Below are 27,812 nucleotides of genomic sequence, written 5' to 3'. Positions count from 1 at the left end.
ATTTCTTCAAAGAACTGATAACTCAAATACCGAAAAAAAAAATTGCATCCAGTGATAATGTTAGATCTAAAATGATTAACTAAAAACAACTCCAAAGTGCCACTAGCAGATTTCACACAGAAATGTGATGTGGCATTTTTAATGTTATCTTTTGGAAGAACAGTTAGGTCTCAAAGCATGAGCTCAAATTGGAGCCATTTAAATAGGCAAATTATTAATGAGTATACTCAATGGGAGGCCTACTAAAGATAGTCAGTGATAAAGTGGCCTACATATATTATACTTTTCTGTAATATTTCAAACTTATTAGTTTTCAACAGGAAGAGAAAACCTGTTAGAAATCTCAGGTATTTTCAATGGTTTCTGAATTATCTGTAGGAAGCTCGGATTTAGATGTATAGAGTTTGATATATGTGTCCACCATTAAATCCAAATCATGTTTTATATCAAAATTTATATTAAGCAAAGCCAAGTTACTCGACCTTTGGTCTGTCAAAGTGTTCCTCAGGTAAGCTTTGAGTCGCTTCCGCCCATTTTCATATCGTTCATTCTCAACTTTCATCACAGGAAGAATACACAGGACCTTCAGTAATGCATAAACATTTGGAAAAAATTTGATGTCTGGCAAATGGAGGGCTTCATAGATGGTAGAAGGAAGTTCTATATCTTTCCCTCTGTGTTTCCACTTGATTCTCCAACAGTGCAGTTCAGCTGAGAGAGTATCAGGATTCGGCAAGTCACTTCTGTACATGTCAGCATGATGTTCCTCTGATGTGTTGAATTTGAGCTGGCCCATGACAGAGGGTACCAGAGATAAGCATTTAAGAGCTTTTAGGTGTTGTTCTGAGAAAATATCTTTCAGTTCCTGAATAATGTGCTCCACTGTTGGAACACTGAGAGTTTCTTTATAGTAACCTTCAGAAGTCAGCTGAGACTCCAGGTTACCTTGCTGAGCTCTGCGGAATTTACCAGGGAGTTTCATCTGAACATCAAGTTTGGTTGCCAAATTTGTGGCTTCTTCAAACCAAAATTCATGATAAACTTCAATATTTTCCATCACTTCATTTAGTGAATGCAGAACCGCAGTCAAGCTACTGGCTGCAAAGAAGACATCAGAGGTTTGTCCCTGAAGATTTTTCCCAAAGGCTCTTGTAAAAGCTAAAACATTTTTAAGAACTACAATAGTAACAATAAAATCAAAATCTGTTACTGCACTACAGAGCACAAATGCTCGGCCAGCTATGCAGTTATTCCATCTAATGTTTGTATCACTTGTTATTCCATCTAAACATAAAACAAGCGCTTGCAGAAGGTCAACTACAATTTCAAAAGCATCATGCCTGCCTGTCCACTGAGAATGGCAAATTTCCTTCAGTTCTTTACCCCTTTCTTCATTGTTCTGAAAGAGGACAGAAATTATATTATCAAGCTCTAAAAGCAATTGTGGTGATCGGTAGAAAAAAGAACAAACCTCCTCAATTGTTCCTAATGCAACAGCTACTCCCATAACAGGCACTGATTTTGCCAACCACATATTTAAGGCACAGGAAGAGCAGAGTGTATAGACAGCTTGGGGATATTTCTCTAAAAGTCTAGAAGCAACAACTTTCATTTTGGAAGAAAATCCACTGGACACAATGTAAGCCTGCCCACGACAATATTCCATGTTTAGCCCCCACTTCTCAGTTATCGTAGTATGAAATTTCACAGCCAAAATTTCTGCATCAGCTTCATAAGGCAGAAAGCCAACAAATTCCTCTCTCAGATTATGTGAGTCATCGACAAACCTCACCAGCACGGGCAGCTGTTCTTCCCCTGCTATGTCTACGACATCATCAGTGATGATAGAAAAGAAGTGAGAGTCTCTTACTTCCCTGAGCGTTTCTTCCCGAATGCAGCCCTCACAAATTTCAAGCATCTGTTTCTGCTGTGTTTTCGAACAGAATAATGTGTTAACTGCTGTTGTCTCAAAGCGCTTTCTTAGAACCTCTTCACCAGAATTTATTCGGCATTCCAGCAGTGCTTGAAAGTTATCAGGAGTAAAGAGACCTTCTGGGATTTCATCAGCTTCATGTCCATCCAGAGGTATATTTTGTTTTCCCATAAGAATCAAAATTTCAAATAAAGATTTTAAATATTCTTTATTTTCCTTTTCTTCAAGAGTTAAAGGTAAAATATCTTCATCCTGTTCTTCACCCCCCTCTTCAGCACTGGGGTTCTGAGGGTTGCTGTTGTTTATTTCTTTATGTTTTGGTTCCTGTTCAGACGTTTCTTCAACTGGAGAACAAAGAATTTTGTAAACAAGCCATGAAAAACCATGCCAACAAAAATTTTACTTATTTGATTAAGTATTTAAATAACAAACATTCAATACTCACAGGCATTTAACTGGACAGACTAGACACTAGGAATCAGATATCAAAATAAGACACACTCTAGTGGGAGAGAAATGCTTTGAGAAGATATATTTTAACCCAGTATATAGAAAATGCTATTATATAAATTATTTTAATAAAAACAACTGATTTCATATATAATAAAGTAAAAACAACCCATGCCTGCAGAAAAAGGGGAAGAAAACTAATTCTTTTTTTTTTTTTTTTTTTGGTTTTTGGGCCACACCTGGTAACGCTCAGGAGTTGCTCCTGGCTATGTGCTCAGAAGTTGCTCCTGGCTTGGGGGACCATATGGGACACCGGGGGATCGAACCGCGGTCCGTCCAAGTCTAGCGCAGGCAAGGCAGGCACCTTACCTTTAGCGCCACCGCCCAGCCCCAGAAAACTAATTCTTACTGAGGCACTGTCATGGTATTTTATTTTAAAATTTTGGGCCACACCCGGTGATGTGCAGGGGACCATGTGAGATGTCAGGGATTGAACCCAGATCAGTTGTATACAAAGCTAGCACCTTATCTGTTATACCTGCTATATCTCTCAAGCTCAATGCCATAGTATTTTATATGTATCACATTACTTTATCAGGTTGTATCAATGCCACTTCATAAATGAGAACAAATAACTATCCAAGCCACAGGTGCACGTAGAAGGAGGGTTTGTACACTATCCCCCCTCTCCACCAGGCACTGCTGTATGCAGCCCTGGGAACACTTGAAACTATCAATAGGTACTATGAATAGTACCAAATCACTGGATGCCAAAACTAAAATATCCAATGAGTTGGCTGAGTACTACTGGGAGTGATTTCTGGGACTCCTAAGCACTACTCTGGTTATACCTTCTCAATCTACAGAAAACATTAAAATAGTTGCATAGCACGCAGCTACAGTTCTGACACTGGTTCACATTACATAACTGCATATGGCCCCTTGAACACTGCCAGGTATGGTTCCTGAGCACTGAGCCAAGTATGGTGAAAAAAAAGGGGGAGGAGGAGGTAAAATCCAAATTCAAGCTTATCTATATTATTTCCATTATCAAACGACAAGCTATTTTTATAAGAGACATAAGTTATGCAAATAAAAATATAAAACATATTAGCATAATTTTAAGGCTAATATTTACTATCATTTAGATGGCAAAGTAGAATCCTGAAGTCAAATATCCTACAAAAATTTTGGCCCCTATGGTTTTATCTTCTACCCATCATGCATTATCAGATGCTTGAAAAATAAAAGGAGTTTAGTTCGCCAAATGTGGTACTGTTTCAAGTCTTTATGCTTTGCAAAGTATATGTCCTTCCTTTCTTGTCTAAGCTCATTGCATCTGAGGGCTCTAATGATAAATAAATAAATATAAGCATTGGAATTAATGACTTGGCACATTTAAGCACTCAATAACAAGCTCTAAGCAATATGCAGAGGAAGAGATGAAGGAATAACAGTGTTAACTGATAAGAAGTTCAAGTGGCCTCCTTTGAGACATAGCTAAACAACAGCACCTACAGAAAGGCTATATAAAACTAAATATCACATATGTTTGGGGCAAAAATCCTTTCCTGTTACCCTCCTGTCCCTATGAAGACACAAATACCTCCCACCCTATATACAGGGGAAAAGGCAAAGTGCATGGTGCAGCAACACTCAAGTACAAAACAATGACTAGCTAATAATTTCAGATGACAAGAAATGCCTACACATTCTTACAATCATTCACACTTTAGTTTTGAACATAAAACATATTTATTAGTCCTTACCAGATCAAGGCCTTTTAAAAAGGCATTCAGAAGTTGAGTCATTAACACTATCACTTACTTTTTTTCTGTTTCAGAGTCCTGATTTCATCTTCACTCTGACCAAAAAAAAAAAAAAAAAAAAAAAAAAAGTCTTCTTTAAAGAAAATAGAACTTTTATATGTCATTGTAGACTGTCAAACGGAAACAGCTATTTTGAGTCGATCTTAATTCTTTCACGAGCATGTATTTTTTATAAAGAATGTATATTTCAAATAAATGAGTAAAACCATAATACTACTTTGTTAGTAGGTTGAAGTTTATAATAAAATACTAAAGAAAAATATATCATTTAAGTTATTTTATACCTAAATCCAATCCTCATAATTTGGGGTTACATGTGCTTACTGATTAATAAAAGGCATGCATGAACACCTTAGAGCTTGGGCACAAATCTGAGCAACACTAATCATATTGTCCACCAATCAAATCTTATGGGACATGACTAAGAAGAGTTGCTGAATCCCAGAACCTAATATAAACAGTATGAGAGAACTCCTGAGAAGCAGCAAATGAGAATGAGTATAGAAGAGAAGTGGATACAGAGGTCAAGAGTCAAACAGCACAAAAGGTTTAAGCTGTCCTTTCTACTCCTTCCAGCCCTCTACAATGCTAAGACCACAATCCATTTCTGTGGCAGGAAAAATTGCTATCAGCAAAACCTGCAGACAACAGATTATCTACTTACTGGACAGCATGGAAGATGATACTAGTAAGGAGAAGTATAGACAACTAACCACCTAAGCATATTTCCCCCCTTCTGCTGTGGACTAGAGTTACAGGGAAGCAGTTTTGGAAGATCATACCTGATATGAAATGTTTAGGACTCCCAAAGGGTAGAGTACAGGACAATAAGAGCTATACAATGGAAAGTGATTAAGTTCTTTACCTCTAGCAGTATTACTGAAAAAGCTAAAGTAGTAGAGGACTGTTGTCTGTATGACTTAAGTGAAGGGGGTAAATGAAGGGAAGTAAATAAAGTAGTATGAGTAAATGAAGATGGAATGACATAAAGAATTAAAGTGTGATGGGGCCAAAGTGATAGCGAATCGGTAGGGCATTTGCCTTGCATGCAGCTGACCCAGGAGAGACCTTGATTCAATCCCCGGCATCCCAATGGTTCCCCAAGCCAGGTCTGATTTCTGAGCACATAGCCAGGACCCCTGAGCATCACCAGGTGTGGCCCAAAAAAAAAAAAAAGAAGTAAAGTGTGGAGTAACAAGGGGGGGGGGGGACATGAGCACATGTCATCTGCATCTCCCCTCTTGAGATGTGTACTTTCCTACTTTTGGGCTGGGTTGTATACCAGGGCTCTCTCCATCTTTGGAGATGCCTTTTCACTCTCTTGAGCATAACATGTTACTCTCTCTTTTTTTTATCATCTCCATCCCCTTCCTCAATACTTCTAAATAAAACCTTTTTTACATAAAAATAATTAAAAGGTGGTATCTCATAACTTAAAAATTTAAATTGGGTTAAGGAAAAAAAAATCTTGGGGCTCGTGACAGACCTTTGCCTTGTATACGGACAACTGGGGTTCGATTTCCAACATCCCACATGGTCCCCCGAGCCTGCCAGAAGTAACTTGAGTGCATAACCAGGAGTAATCCTGAACAGTGCCATTTGTCGCCCAAAATACAAAACACAACAAAAAAAAATTGAGTAGCTTAGCAAAATTTAAAATGCCGTCTATAAAGAAAAAATGTTTTAAGTATTGAGAGAAAAAGAAGACCTTGGGCTGGAAAGACAGTTAAGACATTTGCCTTGCATACAGCCCCAAAACCAAAAAAATTAAAAGGGTAGAGGAAACAAGAATCAGGCACCAGATTTATAATAATGAATGCAAAAATTCTCCATAAAAACTATAAAGAATTAATATGGCACAGAAACTATATACACCCTACTGTAAAACTTAAAATTGGTGGTGTGAAATTTTTTTTAAAAATAAGCCTCTTAGGAGGAAAGAGAGCAACAAGGAGGGTGAAAGGGAAACTGCTGACATTGGTGGCAGGAAATGTGTAATGGTGAAGGTTGTTAAATATTGTATGACTATAACTCAATCATGAACAACTTATCTGTGGGGGGGGGAACCTATAGTATGAACAACTTTGTAACCATGGTTACAATAAATAAAATAAATTATAAATAAGCCTTTTAATTTTTTTTCTTTTTTTTGGGGGGGAGAAGCTTGGGGAGGTACACCAAGTGATGGCTCAGGGGTTACTTCTGGCTATGCGCTCAGAAATCGCTCCTGGCTAGGGGGACCATGTTGCAGTGTTTTTCAACCTTTTTGTGCAAAGGCACACTTTTTTCAAGAAAACCCCCCCACAAGGCACAGCATCATTAGAAAATGTTAAAAAGGGGCCGGAGCAATAGAATGGAGTTAAGGCATTTGCCTTGCATGAAGAAGGACGGCCATTCGAATCCTGGCATTCCGTTTGGTCCCCTGAGCCTGAGCTCAGAAGTGATTTCTGAGCATAGAGCCAGGAGTACCTCTGAGTGCTGCCGGGTGTGACCCAAAAACCAAAAATAAAAAAGAAAATGTTAAAAAAAATTTAACTCTGTGCCTATATTGACTATATATAAAGTAATTCTCTTGAATAGAAATCAAATAAACACACAGAATTATTTTATAATTACTATATTATGAAACAATCTAATGATTAGTCTATTTGTGAGCTGAAGCTGCATTTTATGGGTAAAATTGGAATTTTTCCCATGGCACACCAAACAATCTCACGGCACACTAGTGTGCCTAGGCACAGTAGTTAAAAACTCTGCCATATGGGACGCCGGGGATCGAACCAGGTCCATCCTGGATCTGCCACATGCAAAGCAAACGCCGTACTGCTGTGCTATCACTCTGGCACCCAAAAATAAGCCTCTTTAAAAACAAACAAACAAACAAACAAACAAACAAGAACAATCCTATGGGTCCAGGGCAAAGTACAGCAGATAAGGCACTTGTTTTGCAAAGGGCCAACTTGAATTCAATCTCTGGGATTCTATGTAGTCCCCCAAGAGTAATCATGAGTGCAAAGCCAGGAGAAGTAATCCCTTGAACATTGCTGGGTGTCGTCCAAAAAAGCAAAATAAAACAAAATTCAACAATTCTACATATTACAAGTAGGGAAAATAGAAGGTTTTCATATCCAAACAATTAAATCATATATTTGGCTTTTGTTTTTTTGGTTTTTGGGCCACACCCGGCGGTGCTCAGGGGTTACTCCTGGCTGTCTGCTCAGAAATAGCTCCTGGCAGGCTCGGGGGACCATATGGGACACTGGGATTCGAACCGATGACCTTCTGCATGAAAGGCAAACGCCTTACCCTCCATGCTATCTCTCCGGCCCTGAGAGTTAAAAATCTTTACTTCTAATATTTTGTTTGAAATTTTCTATTTCCTTTTCTTCATTCCATTGTACTGAATTCTAGAAATATATATATATGTTCCTTTAAAATTTTGTTTTGTTTTGGAGCCATATCTGACTGTACTCAAGGCTTATTCCTGGCTCTGCATTCAAAATTACTCCTGATGGTGTTCAGGGAAGTTGGGGATCCAATCTGAATTTGATTTGGCTGAGTGCACGGCAAGTATTCTACCAACTCAGGCCTCCTTAACCTTACTATTTTCTTAAAGTTTTATTAAATTGTTATTACTTTTTGCTTTTTTCCTTACCAGAATAGAATGAATCCGGTGGCCTATAATTAATAGTACACTCCTACTCAGTCAATGAGTTAGAGAGACAAAAATATGAGACAAACTAATATCTGATATTCATACTTCAGAAAGAAGTTATAGAGTTTGTTTTCCATAATGCTATTTCTGAAATGAAAATGTAACCAAGTTCAATGTTAACATAAACGCAACTATGCATCATAGTATTTTAGGGTATGAGAAAGCTGAAAGCATGGAGACATACCAATTCTTTTATCCGTTTTCTGTGTCGACTATGTGGGTTGTTTAAATGGCTGGTAAGATCAAATATTGTTGGTATTGCATTATCTCGAAGAACTGTCCTATAAGGACTCTGAAAAAGAAAAATATGTTACTTTAAAGACAGTACTGAAGACTATATAGTACACATAAAAAAATTCTTTTGTTTTTGCTTTTGTTTTTTTTGGTCACACCCAGTGGCACTCAGGGGTGGCTCTGTGCTCAGAAATTACTCCTGGCAGGCACGGAGGACCATATAGGTCACAGTGATAGCTAACCATTTTTTTTGGGGGGGCCACACCCATTTGACGCTCAGGGGTTACTCCTGGCTATGCGCTCAGAAGTCGTTCCTGGCTTGGGGGACCATATGGGACGCCGGGGGATCGAACGCTGTCCGTCCTAGGCTAGCGCAGGCAAGGCAGGCACCTTAACTCTAGCGCCACCGCCCGGCCCCGATGGCTAACCATTTTTGAGCCCACGTGTCCAAACTGCCACACAAAACCAAAGAATTTCCTCAAAAGTGCCAGCACATCAATTAAACCTTATTAACAAGATTTTAGTATCTGGGCCCGGAGAGATAGCACAGCGGTGTTTGCCTTGCAAGCAGCCGATCCAGGACCTAAGGTGGTTGGTTCGAATCCCGGTGTTCCATATGGTCCCCCGTGCCTGCCAGGAGCTATTTCTGAGTAGACAGCCAGGAGTAACCCCTGAGCACCGCTGGGTGTGACCCAAAAACCAAAAAAAAAAAAAAAAAAAAAATTTAGTATCTAAAAACTATGCGGCACGGGCCACATATTTTAATTGCGGACCTTCCCATGTGCTAGCTGCAAGGCTTTCGAGTGCCATCGCTGGCATGCATGCCATAGGTTTGTCATCGCGAATAGGATTCTGGATTAGAATAGAATACTGGATTCAAACCACCATCCGTCTTGGATCAGCTGTGTGCATGGCAAATGCCCTACCAATGTGCTATCTTTCCAGCCCCAATAAAATTCCATGTTAATCCCCAGTATTCCTTTAACTCCAACTCCAATTCCAAAAGGGTAGAGACTTGCAGATGAGGTTACTATTTCTTTTTTTTTTTTTTTTTTTTTGGTTTTTGGGCCACACCCAGTAACGCTCAGGGGTTACTCCTGGCTATGTGCTCAGAAGTTGCTCCTGGCTTGGGGGACCATATGGAACACCGGGGGATCGAACCGCGGTCCATCCAAGGCTAGCGCAGGCAAGGCAGGCACCTTACCTTTAGCGCCACCGCCCGGCCCCGAGGTTACTATTTCTAACTATTATAAATTAAGGAAGTAAATTGAAGAGAGTTGTAAGAAAAAGATGTATTTGCATTTTGTACATTCTAATTCTAATTCAGTCTTCAATTAGTCTTCATAAACCCACCAAATCTACAACAGGCACAAACATTTCTCAAATAATCTATCCTCTCATACATTCCATACTAAATATTCCCTCTTTTACTTGCTGTTGACTCCATCTGCTTCTACTGTGTAACATTTAGGCACAGTGACATATATTGGATAGGAACCCAGGAACCATAAGTCCAGATCAAAATGCACAGTGACTCACTTGGAGACCCTGGTGTCAAACTGCATTCTTTTTGAACCTTAAATTTCCTCTTTTGAGTTAAGTTTCCAGTATTGAATTGGAATCAATATTTTTTAGAACGTTACTGCTATACTACATTACTGATTGTCATTTCAGTTTTATGATCATCTTTACTTTCTTAGAATCCATTGCCTATAAGAGTTAATCAACAATCTTAAGCAATGAAACTATAATAATACTTTTAAAGGATTTGCATGTTTAATATTCATTACAAAATTTCTAAAGAGAGTCAGAAGTGTCACCCGAAATCACTCATACCACAATTTAGATCATATCAATAGCTAAGCGTTATTTCTGAATTCCTTTGGGGAGGTAAAGGGTTTGAGTCATACTCATATGTGTGCAAATCCAAGTGCTGGAGAAACGGGATCATATTGGGTGATGGAGACTGAACGGGAGTTGGCCTCATTCAAGGCAACTTAACACCTATCTGCTCTACCTTGTCAGTCCTAAATTCCCTTGTTATTCTAATGCTATTAATGCTAACAGTGATTGCTTTTCTTTTTTTTTTTTTTTTTTGGGGGGGGGTTTCATACCTGGCAGTGCTCAGGGGTTACTCCTGGCTTCATGCTCAGAAATCGCTCCTGGCAAGCTTATGGGGGACCATATGGGATGTCAATCGAACCAATGGCCTTCTGCATGAAAGGCAAACGCCTTATCTCCATGCTATCTCTCCAGCCCCAGTGATTGCTTTTCTAATCTTTGACAATCCTAATTCACTCTACTAGAAGTTGACTGTATACTTAAAAAGTTAACATTCTTTCACAGCCAGCCCAGTGGAGGTAAGGGAGGGACAAATTATTTAAGAGCTAGAAAATCTAAATAACTGCTACTCTGACCTCTCTTTCACCTAGTTTAAAGATTGTTCTTTAAATCTGGAAAAAAAAATTGTTCCCGAATATTTATGGGGAACTCAGTACTTACCTCAACGTTGGTTATTAAAACATGTTCCAAAACTGCCAGATCAAAAATATCTGCTAATTTATTTTCCTTTCTTTCCAGGGAAGGAAAGAAATGAGGGAGAAAAACATATATTTAAAAGAAACATATTATCTTTCCTTGGTTTGATTGAAAAAATGTTTAATTCATTTGGGAAAAATTTCTATTCAGATTTAGTATTTTCTGGTTTAATCCCATGCTTCATAGAAAGAAAAAAAAACACATTTCTTCACAACATTCATTAGCTTCTAATGATAGGCCAGGGGTTTAATTCCAGAACTGATTAAAAACATAAACAATAAAGGGAGCAAAAGCTATATTATATTCAAAGCATTGCATCTTTCTTACTGAGCAAACATCTAAGGAGAGGCAGCATACAGCACTCTAAATAATTTTAAAAATTCAAATAAAAGTTACTATGAAAAAGATACTACAGATCAGGATACAAAATGTGAATGAAAAGCATACAATTTTTATAAGTGTTTATAAGCCCATATGTCCCAAAGGCTAGATATAATCTCTGATCAATAATGTCAATATTCATTTCAATATTGCTTCTGTACTATGCTCAGAATGTACAAGTTAATAAAAAGGCCACAGATATTGCTAAAATAATGGCTTATGCAGTTAATGGATTAATTTTAATTAATGTCAAAAACATAGTAGTTTGCCTTTTAAACATTACAAAATTTCATTTTTGGTTGCTTATTACTATCCTCTTAACAAAACAGGCAAAAATATCCCTCAAATATCTGTGATTATAAACTGTTGAACCGGCACTGGCTCACCTCCCAATGACTTCACAAGTATTTGCTTCAATTAATTTGAGAAATAAAATAACCCAATCATTCCTTAGTTTCCTGATGCCTCTGCAAAATATATCTGAAAAATAAAATACCAAAATATATTGCTACATAACAATATATAGCGTACCTTCAAATCAAGTTTGTCTATCCCAATATCTGAGATAAGCTTTACCAAAACAGCACTATAACTGTTTTTCCTAACTAGCTTTAAAAAGTGTTTCAAGTCTGCTTCATTGCAAGCAAGTCTGCTCTATTTAAACCTTTTATGAATCATGATAATAAAATTATGAAGCGTTAAAAATCTTAAACCTTAGGGATTATCTAATCTCATTAGAAAGTGGAGCAAACTGAGAGGAGGTGACTGGTAAAATTCACAGCTACAAGACACAGATCTAGAGGTGAAATTGCTAATCACTGGTGAAAATGTTCTCTCCAGTGAATTTTTTTTTTTTTTTTTTTTTTTGGTTTTTGGGTCACACCCGGCAGTGCTCAGGGGTCACTCCTGGCTCCACGCTCAGAAATCGCTCCTGGCAGGCACGGGGGACCATATGGGATGCCGGGATTCGAACCAGTGTCCTTCTGCATGAAAGGCAAATGCCTTACCTCCATGCTATCTCTCCGGCCCCCTTCTCTCCAGTGAATTTTATGTAGCACCCAGCATAAAAAGTTGAGTCAACATAAAAGTTGGGGTCAGTTCTAGTAGATGTGAAAACAAAAAGCTCCATTTCTCAAAGATAACATTCTTAAAAAGAAAAAAAAAGTTCTTGAGAAGCTCTCCAAATAAAAATACTAACTTTATCTACAATAAACATTAAAAAAATTTTTTTAAACAAAAAGTTTTAATGTGGTTGCCTTTGGTGAGTAGACATTGGGCATCAGAAATGGCGCAGGGGGTAATGCCCTCCAAAAACATCCTCAAACAGGATCTAAAAAACAAAACAGATACTATTTTATCCAGTTCCAAATTTGTCTTCATCTTTCAAAAAAAAAAAGTGAAGAGATCTAAGAACCCCTCCCAATTAAATAAAAAAATAATAAAAAAAACACGTGTATTTCCAAACAGACAATGAGGGTGTGTGTGTGTGTGTGTGTGTGTGTGTGTGTGTGTGTGTGTGTGTGTGTGTGTGTGTGTGTGTGTGAGAGAGAGAGAGAGAGAGAGAGAGAGAGAGAGAGAGAGAGAGAGAGAGAGAGAGAGAATACCAAAAACCAAACCCTACAATTACTTACAGTTCTACAGATCATAGAGGTCTCAAAGTGTTTGGCACATAATCGATAATGCTTATTTAGTTGATCTGGTGTTTTATCTTCTAAGTCTGCTCTCCTACAATTCTCCACCCACTTCTGGCATCTATAAATAAAACAAAAAATTATTGTTTTGTAATATGAATTCAGAACTTGCTCTTCAGCAATTTTTGTTATTTTGGTGCTGGCTATCAAACACTCAGGTTCTCATAGTAGATGCATGTGCTACACTAGCAATATTCTTGAACTCAGCATTCTATTTTTTTTTTTTTTGGTTTTTGGGCCACACCCGGCGGCGCTCAGGGGTTACTCCTGGCTATCTGCTCAGAAATAGCTCGTGGCAGGCACGGGGGACCATATGGGACGCTGGGATTCGAACCAACCACCTTAGTCCTGGGTCGGCTGCTTGCAAGGCAAACACTGCTGTGCTATCTCTCCGGCCCCAGCATTCAATTTTAGGGTAGATGTGCACATGCATGTGTGTATGTTTATATTTACAGACAAATTTAAAATGAATAACAGATTTCTATCTCCCTTTATCCACAGAATCTGACATACTTTGAAGCCGATTAATTTCAAAACAATGTACAACCATAGGCCAATATCTAAATCATCTGAACAATACCATCGCTAGAAAAAATATATATAGCAAATATTTTATAAATAACTAGGGTTCATAAAGGAAAAGTGAAGGCTGCCTCTAATCTGTCTTATTATGAAATGAGTAAGCATAAAATATATAGACTAGACTGCCAGCTCCATGAATGCAGCAATTATGTCTATACAATTTAGTACACAGGTGTGGAGGATAGTGAACAAAACAGCATTCATTCTCTCTTGGTGCTTGTAATATGTAAGGTTTACTAAAGTTTACTTATTAAGAGCCAGACACTGTTCTAAATCATTTTCAAAGGGAATATGGTTTATTATCCTAGTGTGTAGATAAAAAGTAAAACCAATGAAATAGTAATGGGCTAAAGGTTACAATATTCTTCTTTCAATCTCCTTTTTCTTTTCTTTTTTTTTGGGGGGGGGCCACACCCAGCGGTGCTCAGGGGTTACTCCTGGCTGTCTGCTCAGAAATAGCTCCTGGCAGGCACGGGGGACCATATGGGGCACCGGGATTCGAACCAACCACCTTAGGTCCTGGATCGGCTCCTTGCAAGGCAAACACCACTGTGCTATCTCTCCAGGCCCACTCCTTTTTCTTTATTATTATTATTTTTAAAATATTTTTATTTAAGTACCATGGTTGCAAACATATTTGTAGTTGGATTCTTGTCATAAAAAGTACACCCCTCTTCACCAGTGCAACCTTCCCACCATCAATGCTCTCTATTACCCTCCTTCCCCATCACCTGTCGGTCTTCAAAACAGGCATTCTATTTCTCTCACTCAATACCATTGTCATGATAGTTATTGGTATAGCTATTTCTCTAACTCACTCATCAACAATCCTTTTTTTTGTTTGTTTGTTTTGGGCCACACTCGTTTGACGGTCAGGGGTTACTCCTGGCTATGCGCTCAGAAATCGCCCTTGGCTTGGGGGGACCATATGGAACACCAGGGGATCGAACCGCGGTCTGTCCTACGCTAGCGCTTGCAAGGCAGACACCTTACCTCTAGCGCCACCTTCCCGGCCCCTCCTTTTTCTAATAGTAATAGTTACTAGGGTTGGGGAGATTGCACAAAGGGCTAGAGTAAAAGCTTTACATGTGGGCTTGGGCTTGAATCCAGCCACCACATGTCTTCTGAACACTGCTGGGCATCATTTTCACCAATGCTGGGGATCACTACCAGGATAGGCCCTCAGTACCATGCCAGAAGTAGCCCCACTAAGTACCACTGTGTGTGGCCAATATATTAAAAGGTGTTTTTGTTTGTTTGTGGACCACAGCAGGTGCTCAGGCCTTACTCCTGCTCTTTGCTCAAGAGACTATCTGGGATGCTGGGAATAGAACCTGGATCGGCAATATTCAAGGCAAGTAAGTATTCTAGTCATAACACTATCTCTTCAGCCCCTCCCCCAATTAAAAAACAAAACAAAAAACAATAGTTCTGTCATGAATAGCTACATATTTAACAGATAATTCAATAAACCCAACCAGAAATTAATAATTCGATATAATTACAATCAAGTGAGTTATTTTATGCACAGTCTGTGTATACATAGGAGTAATGGGAAGAGAGAAAAATGAGATTCTAAAACATTTTATGAATAAAATTCTCTTACTAAAAATAAAACAATGGTGGAAGGAATTGATCACTTTGGTCTTCTAACGTTCTTGAAATCTTTCACCACGCTACAGGTAAATGTTCTGGAAAGTCAATTTGAGAATATCTCTCCCTACTTTGGTATGTGACTTCTCATCATTTTTAGGATAAAGTCCCACATTTCTAGGGCTAGAGAGAAAGTGTAGGTGTTAAGTAAGGTGCCTGCCATATGGAGCCAACCCTGGTTCATATTCCTGGAATCAGATATGGTCCCCTGAACAATGGCCACAGAGGAAGGACAGTGACTTACTATACCCAGGATATATACAGGCTGGAACTCCCCAGAGAAAAGGAAAACCTCCAACAGAGCAATCTCTACACCAACAAGATAAGCGAATAAGAAAACATCTCCAAAACTAACCCCACAGCACCTCCTAATGGGGGTAAAAGCTAAATCCTGTGATAGAATGAATGAGAAAGAAAATTCCTCAGAAAACAATCTTAATATAAAACTGGAGAGGCTTAAAAAAAAGATTTTGTATAATATCAGGAAGAAAAAAATTTATCAGATTTTAACAGAACAATTAAGAAAAAATTTAAACAATGAAATTTTCTTTCCATTTTTTAGTTTGTGGGCCATACCAGGCTTTACTCCTGACAAAGCACTGTTTGCCTTGCATGTGGCTAACCCAGGTTCGATCCCAGACACCACATTCCCAGAGCCCACCAGGAGTGATCCATGAATGCAATGCTGAGGCATAACCCCTAAAACAACATTTCCTTAAAAAAAGGAAGAAGATTAAGGGAAAAATAAATCTAAAATACTATCATATATCAGAAAAGGACACAATAAAATAAGAAAATTTCCCATTGTGGTTTTTGGGTCACACCCAGCAGTGCTCAGGGGTTATTTCTGGCCCCAGGCTCAGAAATTGCTCCTGGCAGGCACAGGGGACTATATGGGGTGCCAGGATTCGAACCAATGACCTCCTGCATGAAAGGCAAACGCCTTACCTCCATGCTATCTCTCCGGCCCCAGTTATATATTTTTTAAATTAAAGGCTGCTAGAAAAAAATAATATTTAGCAACCAAGGGTAACCCAGATTTTTAAGTAAAAACTGATACTAAATCAACATATTCACAAAGCTTAAAAAGGAAAATTTCCAATCAAACTTAATCTACCCTGCAAAACTGCTGTTTCAGAATGAAAGAAAATTCAGCCTGTATCAAGGAAAGGCTTTTCTAGATATAAACAAAAGCTAATGGATTTTACCACCACCAGACATGCACTACAAGTTGAAAGAACTTTTGTTACAAGAATATTAAAAATAGAACAAACTTTGAGCTTGGTGATAAAAGATAAAAGGTAAACATTTATTTCAATAAACATAAAAATAAAATGAGAACAAAAATCAAAAGATAGAACGAAACCAACTCTATTAAGAAATAACAAGCAAGGGCCAGAGAGATAGCATTTATGCCTTTCATGCAGAATGTCGGTGGTTCGAATCCTGGCATCCCATATGGTCCCCTGAGCCTGCCAGGAGCCATTTCTGAGCATAGAGCAAGGAGTAACCCCTGAGCGCTGCTGGGTGTGACCCAAAAACAAACAAAAACCCGAAACAGAAACAAGAAAAACTGAAGAGGCTAACAGAATCATGAGGAAAAACCATCCAAATGAAAGGCAGACAAGGCATTCAGGGAGACACTGACCCACAAAAGCTTTAAAAGCCAATACAATATAAGAAAATTTCAACACCAAGTTTTAGATCTAAATCCAAAACTTCCTATGCTGGGGCTGGTGAGTACAGTGGTAAGGTACTTACTTTGCACAACCTGGACATGGGTTCAATCCCCAGCACCTCATATGGTTCCCTTAGAATTACCAGGAGTGATTCCTGAGACAGGAGTATGTACTGAGCACTCCAGGAGTAAGTACACCACGTGTGGCAGCACCCCGCCCCCCCAAAAAAAAACCCCATAAAACTTCCTAAATTTAGTCTATAAATCCCTACATATCATTCTCCTATGCATGTAATCATGAACAAAAATAATTTACTACATTTGAGAAAAGTATGATCCAGATGACTACTGATGTCCTCAATGTGCAAGTAAAATATGCTCCCAACAAGGCCCTTGGGGCTGGAGAGAAGGTACAGGGTTTAAGCTGCTTATACCCTGGAACTACAGGATCTCCCAGCAATACCTCCAATGACCCAAGCACAGAAACAAGAGTGGTCTCAAGCACTGCCAGGTGTGTCTTTTTCATCCCACACCCCAAATGCCTTTGGGTAAATTTGAGTCCAAGGAACATAATGCTTAAAGGGGGTAAAAGCTCCAGTAAGACGCCCTTCTGTTACCAGCAATTATTCCTGAACTAATGCCTCATCTCCCCAAAGTTTAAATTCGTGGAAGATTGGTTACACAGCTCAATCTTCGGGTCTATTCTGCTAGATTCACTAGGTACTATGGCCTTACCTACTTCTATGGTCTGAGAACATTCCTTATTTACAACCTGTTATCTAACTCCTGAATTCCAGGCTTATATATTCTCTACTACTCAAGATATCTAAATTTTAAATTGAAGTGAAAGTCATGTAACATAAAATCAATCATTTTAAAATGGAAGTAGCAGTAAAGTCTTGTACAAACATTTCTATCTATTCAGAAAGTTTTCAAGGCCCTAAAGAGAAATCTGTAGTCCAGTTCATTCAGCTCTGGATATCACCTATCATCTTTGTCTCTATGAATTTAGCTATTGTGAGTATTTAGTTATTCTATTTCCAATAAGTAGAATCGAACAATAATAAAGTTTGTATTTTAGCTTCTTTCATTTAGCATGTCTTTTTTAAAACTTATTTTATTAAAACACTGATTTACCAAGTTGTTCATAATAGTTGTTTCAGACATTAAATGTTCAAACTTTAACTCTACCACCAGTGTGACCCTTCACCAGTGGCCCCTGTTCCCTGAACCCACGACCTTAATCAGACCCCTTTCAGGTTTTTTTGTGCAAATTTACTTTATACTGTTCATTATAACACAAAGGCAAATGGAATTATCAAAACTGATCAATAAGGGTCAATTTGCAATCAAATCTCTCAACAATGTGACCAGTGTAATAAACAGATACTGAAGTCAGTATCTATGGATTTACTGAGCTGGTTGGTGCTAGTTGAGGACCAACTGGTGTTGGTTGGTGTTGCTGAGCCTTCTAACTAACTGTTTATGCTCACTGGGCTTGGTGGTTTTCTATGCAACTTTCCCATCAGATTTGCTCTGAACCCACTGGGCTGAATGACACTAAAATTTTGAGGTGGCAAGTAGTCACACAGAAAAGGACTATACATCTTGAACAAATGTGGTGAACTGGCAGTTTGATAAACTGTTAAATTGTGCACCTTTTCTGTCAGTGGTATTGGGTGTAATTGTGGGCTGCTGTGCTTTCAGGCAGAAAGGGGAATCTGCCTGCCCCTATATGAGAAGGCCTGAGTTTTCAGCCCAGATTAGACTACCTGGGAAAAGTTGGTGGCTATAACTTACTTCTGAAGCATAGTAGAGTTGGGCCCTCACTTAGCATGCTTTTTCATTTCACCCATGCTGTAGGACTTATCAGTACCTCATTCCTGTTTTATGGCTCATTATTATTCCTCAGCATGTATATACTCTAGTGTATTCATTCTGACCATTTAGGCTGTTTCCACTCCTTGGCTTTTGTGAACAGTATTTTTGCTACTACAAATATGCACATACATATAGTAACTTTTTTGAGAACCAGTTTGCAATGGTTTTGAAAATGTACCAAGGAGTGGAACTGCTTGGTTATGCTTTTGTTTTATTTGGTGTTCACTCATGGTGAACACTAATCTCTTTACGACTTACATACACGTAATTCTATGCTTTTACTCTTAAAAGAATAACAATCCCCAGTTTTCAAGTTTAGTGGCCCACTAACAATATACAAGGTTTTGAACAACTCTACAACTTTAACACGGATTTTCTTTACATCCATGCTGGTGTAAAATGGCAATTCACTGTCATTTTGATTTGAACTTCCATTAACTGATGTGTTCCTTTTTACTGAGTTTTTGTTGTTAAATTTAAATTTTTTATTTTTACATATTCTAAATACTGCTCTTTGGGGGATATGTAGAAGGGTTCTGTTTGAGCCACAATCTGAGTTGCTCAGGGATACTCCTAGCTCTGTGCTCTGAGGTCACCCTCAGTATTATGGTGACAGATTCAATCAGGGTGAGTTACAAACATGAAATCATGTGTCCTAACACCTATACTATCTCTCTGACCTCATAGATACTATATTTTTATAAGATACATGACCTGTTGTCTAAATACTTTTTCCATCCCATCTTTTCATTGTTTTTTTCCTCCAAACCCCATTAATTTGCTTTCGGTCCAAAATCTAATTCTGATAAAGATCAACTGATCTATTTTTTTCTGTCTCACGTTTTTTTTTTTTTTTTGTTTTATTTACTTTTTTTTTTTTATGGTTTTTGGGCCACATCCAGCTGCACTAAGGGGTTCCTTCTGACTCTGCACTCAGAAATTACTTCTTGCGATGCTGGGGATCAAACCCGGGAAAGCCACATGCAAGACAAACACCCTATCCAATATCGCTCCAGCTCTCATTGTCCCATGTTTTGGTGTTATATCTATGAATCTGTCAAGAAGTAATGTGACAGAAGAATCTGTGACAAGAATTTACCCCTATGCTTTCTTCTGTTTTATGTTTTAATTCTTTAAACATTATGTTTTTATTCATTCCAGAATCTTGACCATCTTAGGTTTCTCAAACTTGACATATCCCAAAACAAACTACCAATATTCCTTCACCAAACCTGTCCCTCCCAGTTTTTCCTAGTTCATTAAATACTTAGGTTAAAAATCTTCAGAGTAGGGCCGGGCGGTGGCGCTGGAGGTAAGGTGCCTGCCTTACCTGCGCTAGCCTAGGAGACGGACCGCGGTTCGATCCCCCGGCGTCCCATATGGTCCCCCAAGCCAGGAGCGACTTCTGAGCGCATAGCCAGGAGTAACCCCTGAGCGTTACCGGGTGTGGCCCAAAAACCAAAAACCAAAAAAAAAAAAAAAATCTTCAGAGTAAAAACCAATAAGAACACTTTTTTGTTTTTGTTTTTGGTTGTTTCCTGAGTTCACACCCAGGAATACCTAGGAAAGCTACTCCTGGTTCAGTGCTCAGTTATTAAGTGTTGCTGGGTCAAACCCAGCAACTCACCTGCAAATCATGAGCTCCAGTTCAATGAACTTTAGCCCTACCCCTTCAATTTCTTACAACCTATACCCAAAACATTAACAAATCCTGTTGCCTTTACCTTTAAAACTATTTTAAGAGTAAAACTCCAAGATTATTTATTTTACAACTATCACCACAACAATTTTAGAGCATTTTCATTATGTTGACAGTTAAGATTTCTCTCCTTTGTGTGCGTGTGGGGAGCTTTGGGGCAATACCCAGTGATCCTGGGGAGCTACTCCCAGGTCTGTGCTTTGGGAACCAAAAAGGTAAGGATCCAACACAGGCCTTCTGAAAGCAAAGCAGGTGCTCATGCCCTCCAGCTATCTCTCTGGCCCTTTTCTGAGCATTCATATATTTCTCCTGTTGTGTATGTATTTTCTGAACATTCATATATTTTTCCTGTTGTGTCCATTACTTTGCCTCACCCTGATTTCCCTTTAACCCCTCCTCCAGTCCTAGGCAACCATTAATATATTTGCATCTATACCCATCTGCCCATTATAGTGAATTGGAAACATCTAAGCTAACAACACAACTTCCTTTCCAACCTTCATAAAAATTTGCTTTCAAATGATCTATCTCCCAATCACCCACCTACTGCTGGGGCAGCTCCCATCTCAGTTAAAAATTGCAGTCTACAATGCTAACACTCAGCTCTTCTTAGTGGCCCCCAATCAGCTAACTACCTAAGGGCTACTTGATCTCTTTTTGCTTGTTTGTTTTGTTTTTCATTCACACCCATTGATACTCAGGTTTTACTCCTGGCTATGTGCTCAGAAATCGCTCCTGGCTTGGGGAACCATATGGGACACGGGGTGGGGTGGGGGGGGGGCAGGGGGGGATATCAAACCATGGCCTAGCATAGGCTAGCATGCACAAGGCAAGACACCTTACCTCTGACACCACTGCTCCAGTCCTACTTCATCTCTTGATCTTCCTTGAATCAGACTTTCCCCAACCCCGATTTTTACCCTTACCCTCATCCCCCACCTCTGGCTCATGCAGTAAATAATATATCTGCCTTGATATTCGATGGTTTCCACAAACTGGAATGTTAACCCAACTAGCTCCATAGTTAAGTTTCCCCACTTACTTTTAATCTTTGCTCAAATTCATGTTTCATGAGAGCTTCCCTCAACATCCAATTTTATTTTTTGTTTTGGATTTGCTCGGAGCTTACTATTGTTCTGTGCTCAGGAATTACTCCTGGCAGTTCTCGGATCAAATCCTGTCGGTAACTCTGGGCCTCAATTTAAAATCTCAACTGTGGTTCCCAGATACTCCTTATTCACTACCCCTATCTTATTATTTGATTTACCCACCCCATAGCATTTACTACTAATATAAAACGTCCTGTATCTATTATCTTCCCCACCCCTCCAAGAATGTAAACTCCAATGAGAGCAGGGCTCAACTCTGTACACCCCCGCCCCCAAAGTTCAGAAAGTTGCCAAGCACCTACTATACCTCTAAGTAAATAATTGGGAGTGCTAATACAATTGACTGGTTCTGTCTCTTTAGTGTATTGCAATTTCATGGAGAGAAACAGCTGGTCATATTCACCACCAAATTTCCAGCAACAAGGCTCAGCACATTAAGTACTGATCTGAACCAAATGGATGAAGCAGAGTTCCCCGTGCTAGCTCTGAACTTGATATACGACCCACAAAGACCACTAAGAGACAAATCAGTAACGCAAATACAGGGGAGTTTATTAACAGTGTGCAGGGCCGCACCTCTCCCAGGTGACGACCACCCAGATGGGACTTGCAAGCCTTTTATTGGGCTGCTGGGGGTTCAGTCTAGGGGCAAAACTATATATTGCATCAACCAGGTTTAAACTGGCTGTCTGAAGTAGAGGAGGGGTTCGGGCACCTGTTGGGCACCTACAACCTTGGCATGCAGTTAATAAGGTTTATCTCCCACAGCCCCCCCCCCACCCCCGGTTGCTAGTTTATCTAACTGTCCTGGTACGTGCCCTTAAAGTTCCTGGAACTGGCTGTCTAGCCTAGTCCCTCCTGCCATTGTGCAAAACCATCCAGCCCTCACTTTCCTCAGATGGACGACCACCCTTTTGTCACCTTTGATATTTATTGCTTCTGGGTTGAAGGCATGGCACCAGGTACCTTCTGTACTCTTGGTCAGTTCTGATACCATGTCCTACCTTGTCCAGTGTTGCACTGGCTTTGTGTATCTTTATCCTAAAAGCACCCTCTGATGTCTTGAAGAACAAATCATTTGGTCTTGTCACATACATGGGTATAGGCACCTCTCTCAAACTCCTTCTTGATCCAGAGCAGACAGTTGGGGAGACTGCATGTATCTTTTTGGCACTGCTGTTGGCATTTTCCCGAAGCGCTGAACCTGTTCTAAGAAATTTGGCCTGTCCTTGTATGTTGTGTCATTCTTTGTACCATTTCAGGAACTCTGATCTCCCAACCATGACTACTGAATCCAGCTAACTCATAGCCTAGATTGCCCACTAACAGCATGTTTTGTCTAACTGCCAGAATGGGTAAACTCTTTAATGACTGCCACAACTTACTGGTCAAGACTTGTTCTTTTAGTGTGAAGTCTTGTGAAGTTACCTGTCTCTTCCCTCTTGGGGTGTTCAATGCCAACTCACCCAACAGTACTTCACAGCTCAAGCGTTGTGACAAAAAGTTGTCTGGTTTGTTCAAGGAATGTGAGTGACTAGAAGTTAGATTGTGTGTCCATATCCAGTCTCTGGTACAGCTTGAGCAGGAGCAGTTGTCTGGATTATATAAATCATGCTTCTCACTGGTCTTGAGTTCATAACATGCCTCTAACACTTTGTTTTGAGCCACTTTTTCAGTAAACCTCATAGTTAGAACTATGCCCAGCTTTCCTGACCCGTAAATTTCTTCCTCCCCATACCAAGAGACTAGTGACCGGTTCTTAACTTTGTGTTTCATCAGCACTTCCCCTCCCTTGCGGCCTATTATCTTGATCTTCTCAAGCTTAGAAATAGTCTTATCGTTTATAACTGTCTCTATTCTGGCCAGCCAGGATATGATTGTGCCTTTGAGTCCTGTGTCCCTGGACAGTTCTCTCCTGAACACTATATGTAAGATTAGGAAGCCTTCAAGCAACAACTGAATTTGGATAATCACACGGAATCTCCAACCCAGCAGTACTATTAGGGCAGACCGGAGTGTCAACATCAGGCTTGCCCTGACATTAGATATCCTCTCACAGCTTGCTGTTCTGAAAAATCCTTCCCTAGCTCTCCACAGGTCCTCTATTGGTTTTGTTAATTTGTTGTACACAAACCAATCTTCATCTTCAAGTTCGAGCCAACGTTGCCCTGTCTCAGATAGCAGATATCTACCTTTGACAACTTGGAAAAATGGGAGGACCACTAAGTATCCTGCAAGATCAGCCAAGGAGTACATAGCTATCTGTACACAAAGTATAATAGCCAATAGTATTTCTGCTATCAACATCATCACTCCATCGGGAGCTTCATCTAGCTTGGTTCTAGCTGCTGTCATCTCATAGACTTCCTTGGTCACTCTGCCCTTCTTCTTGGCCTCAAACATGAGATCTAACTCTCTCACCTTCTCTTTGAAGTCAAATCCACCAGTGAGTAGACTGACCAAAAGGAAAGTTGGGATCAGTATATTGTAGTTAGATATGATTTTCCACAGCTTTGTCTCCAGTGCTGATTCTGGTATTGGTTCTCCTAGCCCCCAAGCTTCAGCCCCACCAGCTTGGTGGAAGAGCAAAACAATGGTTAATGTCCTCCAGTGCCCTATAGTGGCATTCATCAAAACTAGCACAGCAGTGCAGATCTGAGATTCTTTGACTAATAGCACAACAGAGAGCACCAGGATAATGCCAATCCACTCCAATTCCCAAGCTCCTGTAAGCAAGATGGTTTCTATACCCACTGCGCTGGTTGTGAGTATGAATTCAGCACTCAACAAGAACCACAGTAAATACCCCCACAGGATGTACTTGTTCTCCAGCAATGCCAGTATCATAACCAGGAGCAACTCATGTATTGAAGGCAATTCTAGTGGTTTGCCCTTTATAGAAAACCAACACTGATAGATCCCTTTCTTGACAACCATATTCCAGTGTTTGTCTTTCCTTTCATAACACCTATTCCCTGGTGCTTGGCTGTACTTGACCATACGTTCTCCTGGGACATTAGTAGATTTACTTGATGAGATTATTGGGTCACAAGAAATTGGTGTGTATGGTTGCTTGAATAGTTTCATTCTCCACTCCCTACCCCCACTCATACATGCAAAATCACCCTGTCTACTAAGTTGTATGTAGCTGTCCACCCTGCAATTCTTCCTACATGCTCTCAAGATGTTATTTTCTTCTTCACACAAAGATAGGGGCCAGAATGCACTTTTTTTACCCTCATCTAATGTCATCCAGTAGCTGCATCCACCCATAAAGTCATAGGGGCCTGCCCTCTTGTTTTCTTCCACAGTCCACCAGGCCATTTCTCCACCTCCTCTTTTTCCCATGACAGTTATGTTCTTCCCTTCACAAGGCACAAGTTTTCTGGTGTAGTACCTGGTCTTGTCCCAACCTGTGTGGAACTCTATTCTTGCCATCCTCTTGAATTGTTTGATATATAATCTGAAGACATTTTTGCCTTTGTTCATGGTCCTCTCTCCTTTAACATCCTTAACTGGTTGAAAGAATGAATCATCCAACCATTTCCCACCACAACTACACTGCCACTTGTGAATGGCATACACTGAGTTGTTGAAATGCCCTAGACTCATGTATTGTCTGCCATCTCTCCAATTGAGCCACCCTGATATGTACTCTGGGCACTTGGGTTTCTCCCTCATCAAGTCTTTAGGTACCAATCCTTTGGCACCATGAAATTCATATGATTCTGTGGAAGCTATGAAGATAAAAAACCATGGTAGCCCCTGAATCCATTGACCTCTGAACACTTTTACCAGACAGACTAAGAAATGCAATGGTACCATATGATGTAATAGAGCCCACAGCCCTCTTAATACCTGAGTTAGTAGGCTAAATGCAGGTATTATTTCTGAGAACAGTGCCTCAATGGTGCTATGGATGGGCCACCAACTGAGTTTGATGCAGACCCATTCATCTTCTGCATAAACAAATCCAGAGACGATACTGATGATTGGTTTTTCCCTAGTCAAACTGAAACCTGGCAGTAACCTTGTTGAGTTAATCTTTTCATGGTCTTCATTCCAAGTCCAAACCATGGTTGCCAGGTATATGGTTGGAGCTACTTCAGGCTCGAAGTCACTCAGAAACACAAGGGACACCAGGAAAATGTCATCCCCTGACCCAAAGATGTGAGGTAACATATTATCACTGCACTTGGACCCTAAGAGATCAGCCTGGAAAATATTAATCTGGTGTTCACAGGTAAGCCACCTGGTATGCAGGCATTCATGATTGTAGTTGTCCACAACCCTGTACTTGCAATAGACATCTTGGGCAGATGCCCTAAACCATTTCTTAATACTCCTTGGTCTTCTCTTCAATCCAATTAAATATGTTTTCACCAGTGTGACAAACTTTTTCTCTGTACTCCCCAGCTTCATCTATTAGCACATCTTTCCATGTGGCTTTGTGGCGACAGTAGTCTGCCAGAGTGAGGAGAAAGTCTTCCAAAGTTGGCATTATCTTGCCAATGGTGTGTCTGACCTTATCCACAAAGCTGTAGTTAACCTGAAGAACACATCCTGTTGTCTTGCCTGGCTGATTTCTTGCCTGTAGTTAGTTGGTTCCGTTGATGTGAACACGTTATTGCACACTCTTGCTTTGGTCTGGTAGATTTCCCTGAGCTCCTTTCATGGCCTGTAACCAAGGAGTTGGACTAAACCAGTTGTACCATCCATGTTTGTAATTGTAAACTGTTCAAACTCATACGCCATGTACTGCCTTAGATCATACAATAGTAGGATGAGGGAAGGTCCCCACCCTGTCTGGCTAAATTGGATACCATTTTTGGTTCCCTAGGCTCATGCCTAGGACACTGTGGACAGTTGGGCATGCATGTCTCTTTAACCTCATCTAGAGCTAATGCTGTAGTATAGGTAGAGGTTGAGGGTCCCCCCCCCCTTACATCCACATGATGTAAACCTGTCCCCTACTCCTAAGAGGACCCCTACTGAGCTCCTGGCTAAAGCCTTTCAGTATACCCATGGGGCCTGCATGTAGTCTGAAACAGAACACTGCACTGGAGTTTGTTTGCTATCGAACCCCCTTTCAGGACGTTTCACAGAGACCTATACCTCCAACACGAAGAACATGCTCGTCCATTCAAATCATTCCCACACTCCGGATCTCTTAAGTAAGAAACCGAAGCGTGTAGGCGGCCTCAAGTAAAATGTTTCAGCACCAATTCCCCTGCCTCAGCACCACTGCGTCCCAGTTATCCCCGGAACAGCAGAGATCGTGAATAATGATGGTTAGAGGCATTAGGCTGAACGAAGCACCAACAAGCAGGAGGCAATTGTCACCAGGCTGGAGATCAAAGGTGGCCCGTCTCCAAACAGAAAAGTCCCGCGGGTGGCGGGAAAGGGAGGGAGGGAGAGAGACACAGAAGAAATTGATTGATTGATTGATTGATTGATTAGGACTTGGGGGGAAACCCCAGCCCTCAAATGAGAGAGACAGAGATTGATTTATTGATTAGAGCTTGGGGAGGACCCCAGCCCTCAACTGAGAGAGAGAGAAGATATGAGAAAAGCACAGTAGAACGGGGGGGAGACAGAGAGGAGAGATATTGATTGATTGACTGATTGATTAGGGCTTGGTGAGAACCCCGGCCCTCAAGTGACAGCTAGAGAACCACATGCCCAGAGAGCAAAAGCGACCTGCCCGGGGGCCACCTCCACAGCGGGCGAGCCAGGCCGAGAGCCCGCAGTGTCCCCGGCGTGGAGGGGCGGCCGCCGGCGCACGTGCTCCGTCCGTGGTGACTCTGGGCTCCCGCCGCGGCGAGCGAGCAGCCCGTCTCCCTCCTTCCCTCCCTCCCTCCCTCCGTCCGTCCGTCCGTCCGTCCGTCCGTCCCTCCTGCCCGCGGCTGGCAGCGCGGAGGGGGCCCGGGCCGCTTACCTGGCCGGGTCCCGCGGGAACCTGAAGAAGGCCAGGTCGGACTGCGTGCTCTTGCGCGTGCAGTTGGGGGCCGCGCAGAAGTTCGGCATGGTCGCCCGGCCCCGCGCCCCCCTCCCCGCCGCCTCGGGGCAGCTCGACGCCCGTCGGGGCCGGGGAGGGGAGAGGAGGGGAGCCGAGCCGGGCCGGGCCGGGCCGGGCGGCCGAGCGCTCTTGGGGCCGGCGCGCCGGGGAGCGGAGGGGAGGGGCCGGGGCCGAGGAGCCGCGAGGGGCAGGAGGGGCGCCGCGCTGCGAGGCCGGGCTAGGGACGCGGCTCCACAGTGCTGTGAGCGGCCGGGAGGATTTACCGCTGCTGCCGCCGCCGCGGCCGCCGCTGCACCTCCCGCCCGCCCGGGACGCTGCCGCCTCCTTCCCACAATGCACCTCGGCGCGCGGGGGGAGGCGAGGGTCCTCTCTTCCCCCAGTTTGTTTCCGGCCCGCCCCTTCCTTTCCGCGAGGTCGCGG

General features: G+C 41.1%; 1 protein-coding gene across 1 annotated transcript; it reads right to left on the bottom strand.

The window, feature by feature from the left end:
* Positions 1–75: 75 nt before the first annotated feature.
* On the bottom strand, positions 76–27,465 carry THAP12 (THAP domain containing 12). Its single transcript, XM_049780263.1, has 5 exons — positions 27,312–27,465; positions 12,712–12,832; positions 8,112–8,219; positions 4,211–4,247; positions 76–2,277 (listed from the first exon to the last, which is right to left on the bottom strand). Exons 1-5 carry the CDS (start codon positions 27,398–27,400, stop codon positions 344–346), a joined length of 2,289 nt encoding a protein of 762 aa, XP_049636220.1. The 5' UTR covers positions 27,401–27,465; the 3' UTR covers positions 76–343.
* Between the last annotated feature and the right edge of the window lie 347 nt (positions 27,466–27,812).

The sequence above is a fragment of the Suncus etruscus genome, chromosome 9 (assembly GCF_024139225.1).
Source record: "Suncus etruscus isolate mSunEtr1 chromosome 9, mSunEtr1.pri.cur, whole genome shotgun sequence".
NCBI lineage: Eukaryota > Metazoa > Chordata > Mammalia > Eulipotyphla > Soricidae > Suncus > Suncus etruscus.
Note: the sequence above shows the minus strand (reverse complement) of the source record. Positions and strands in the feature narration are given on the sequence as shown.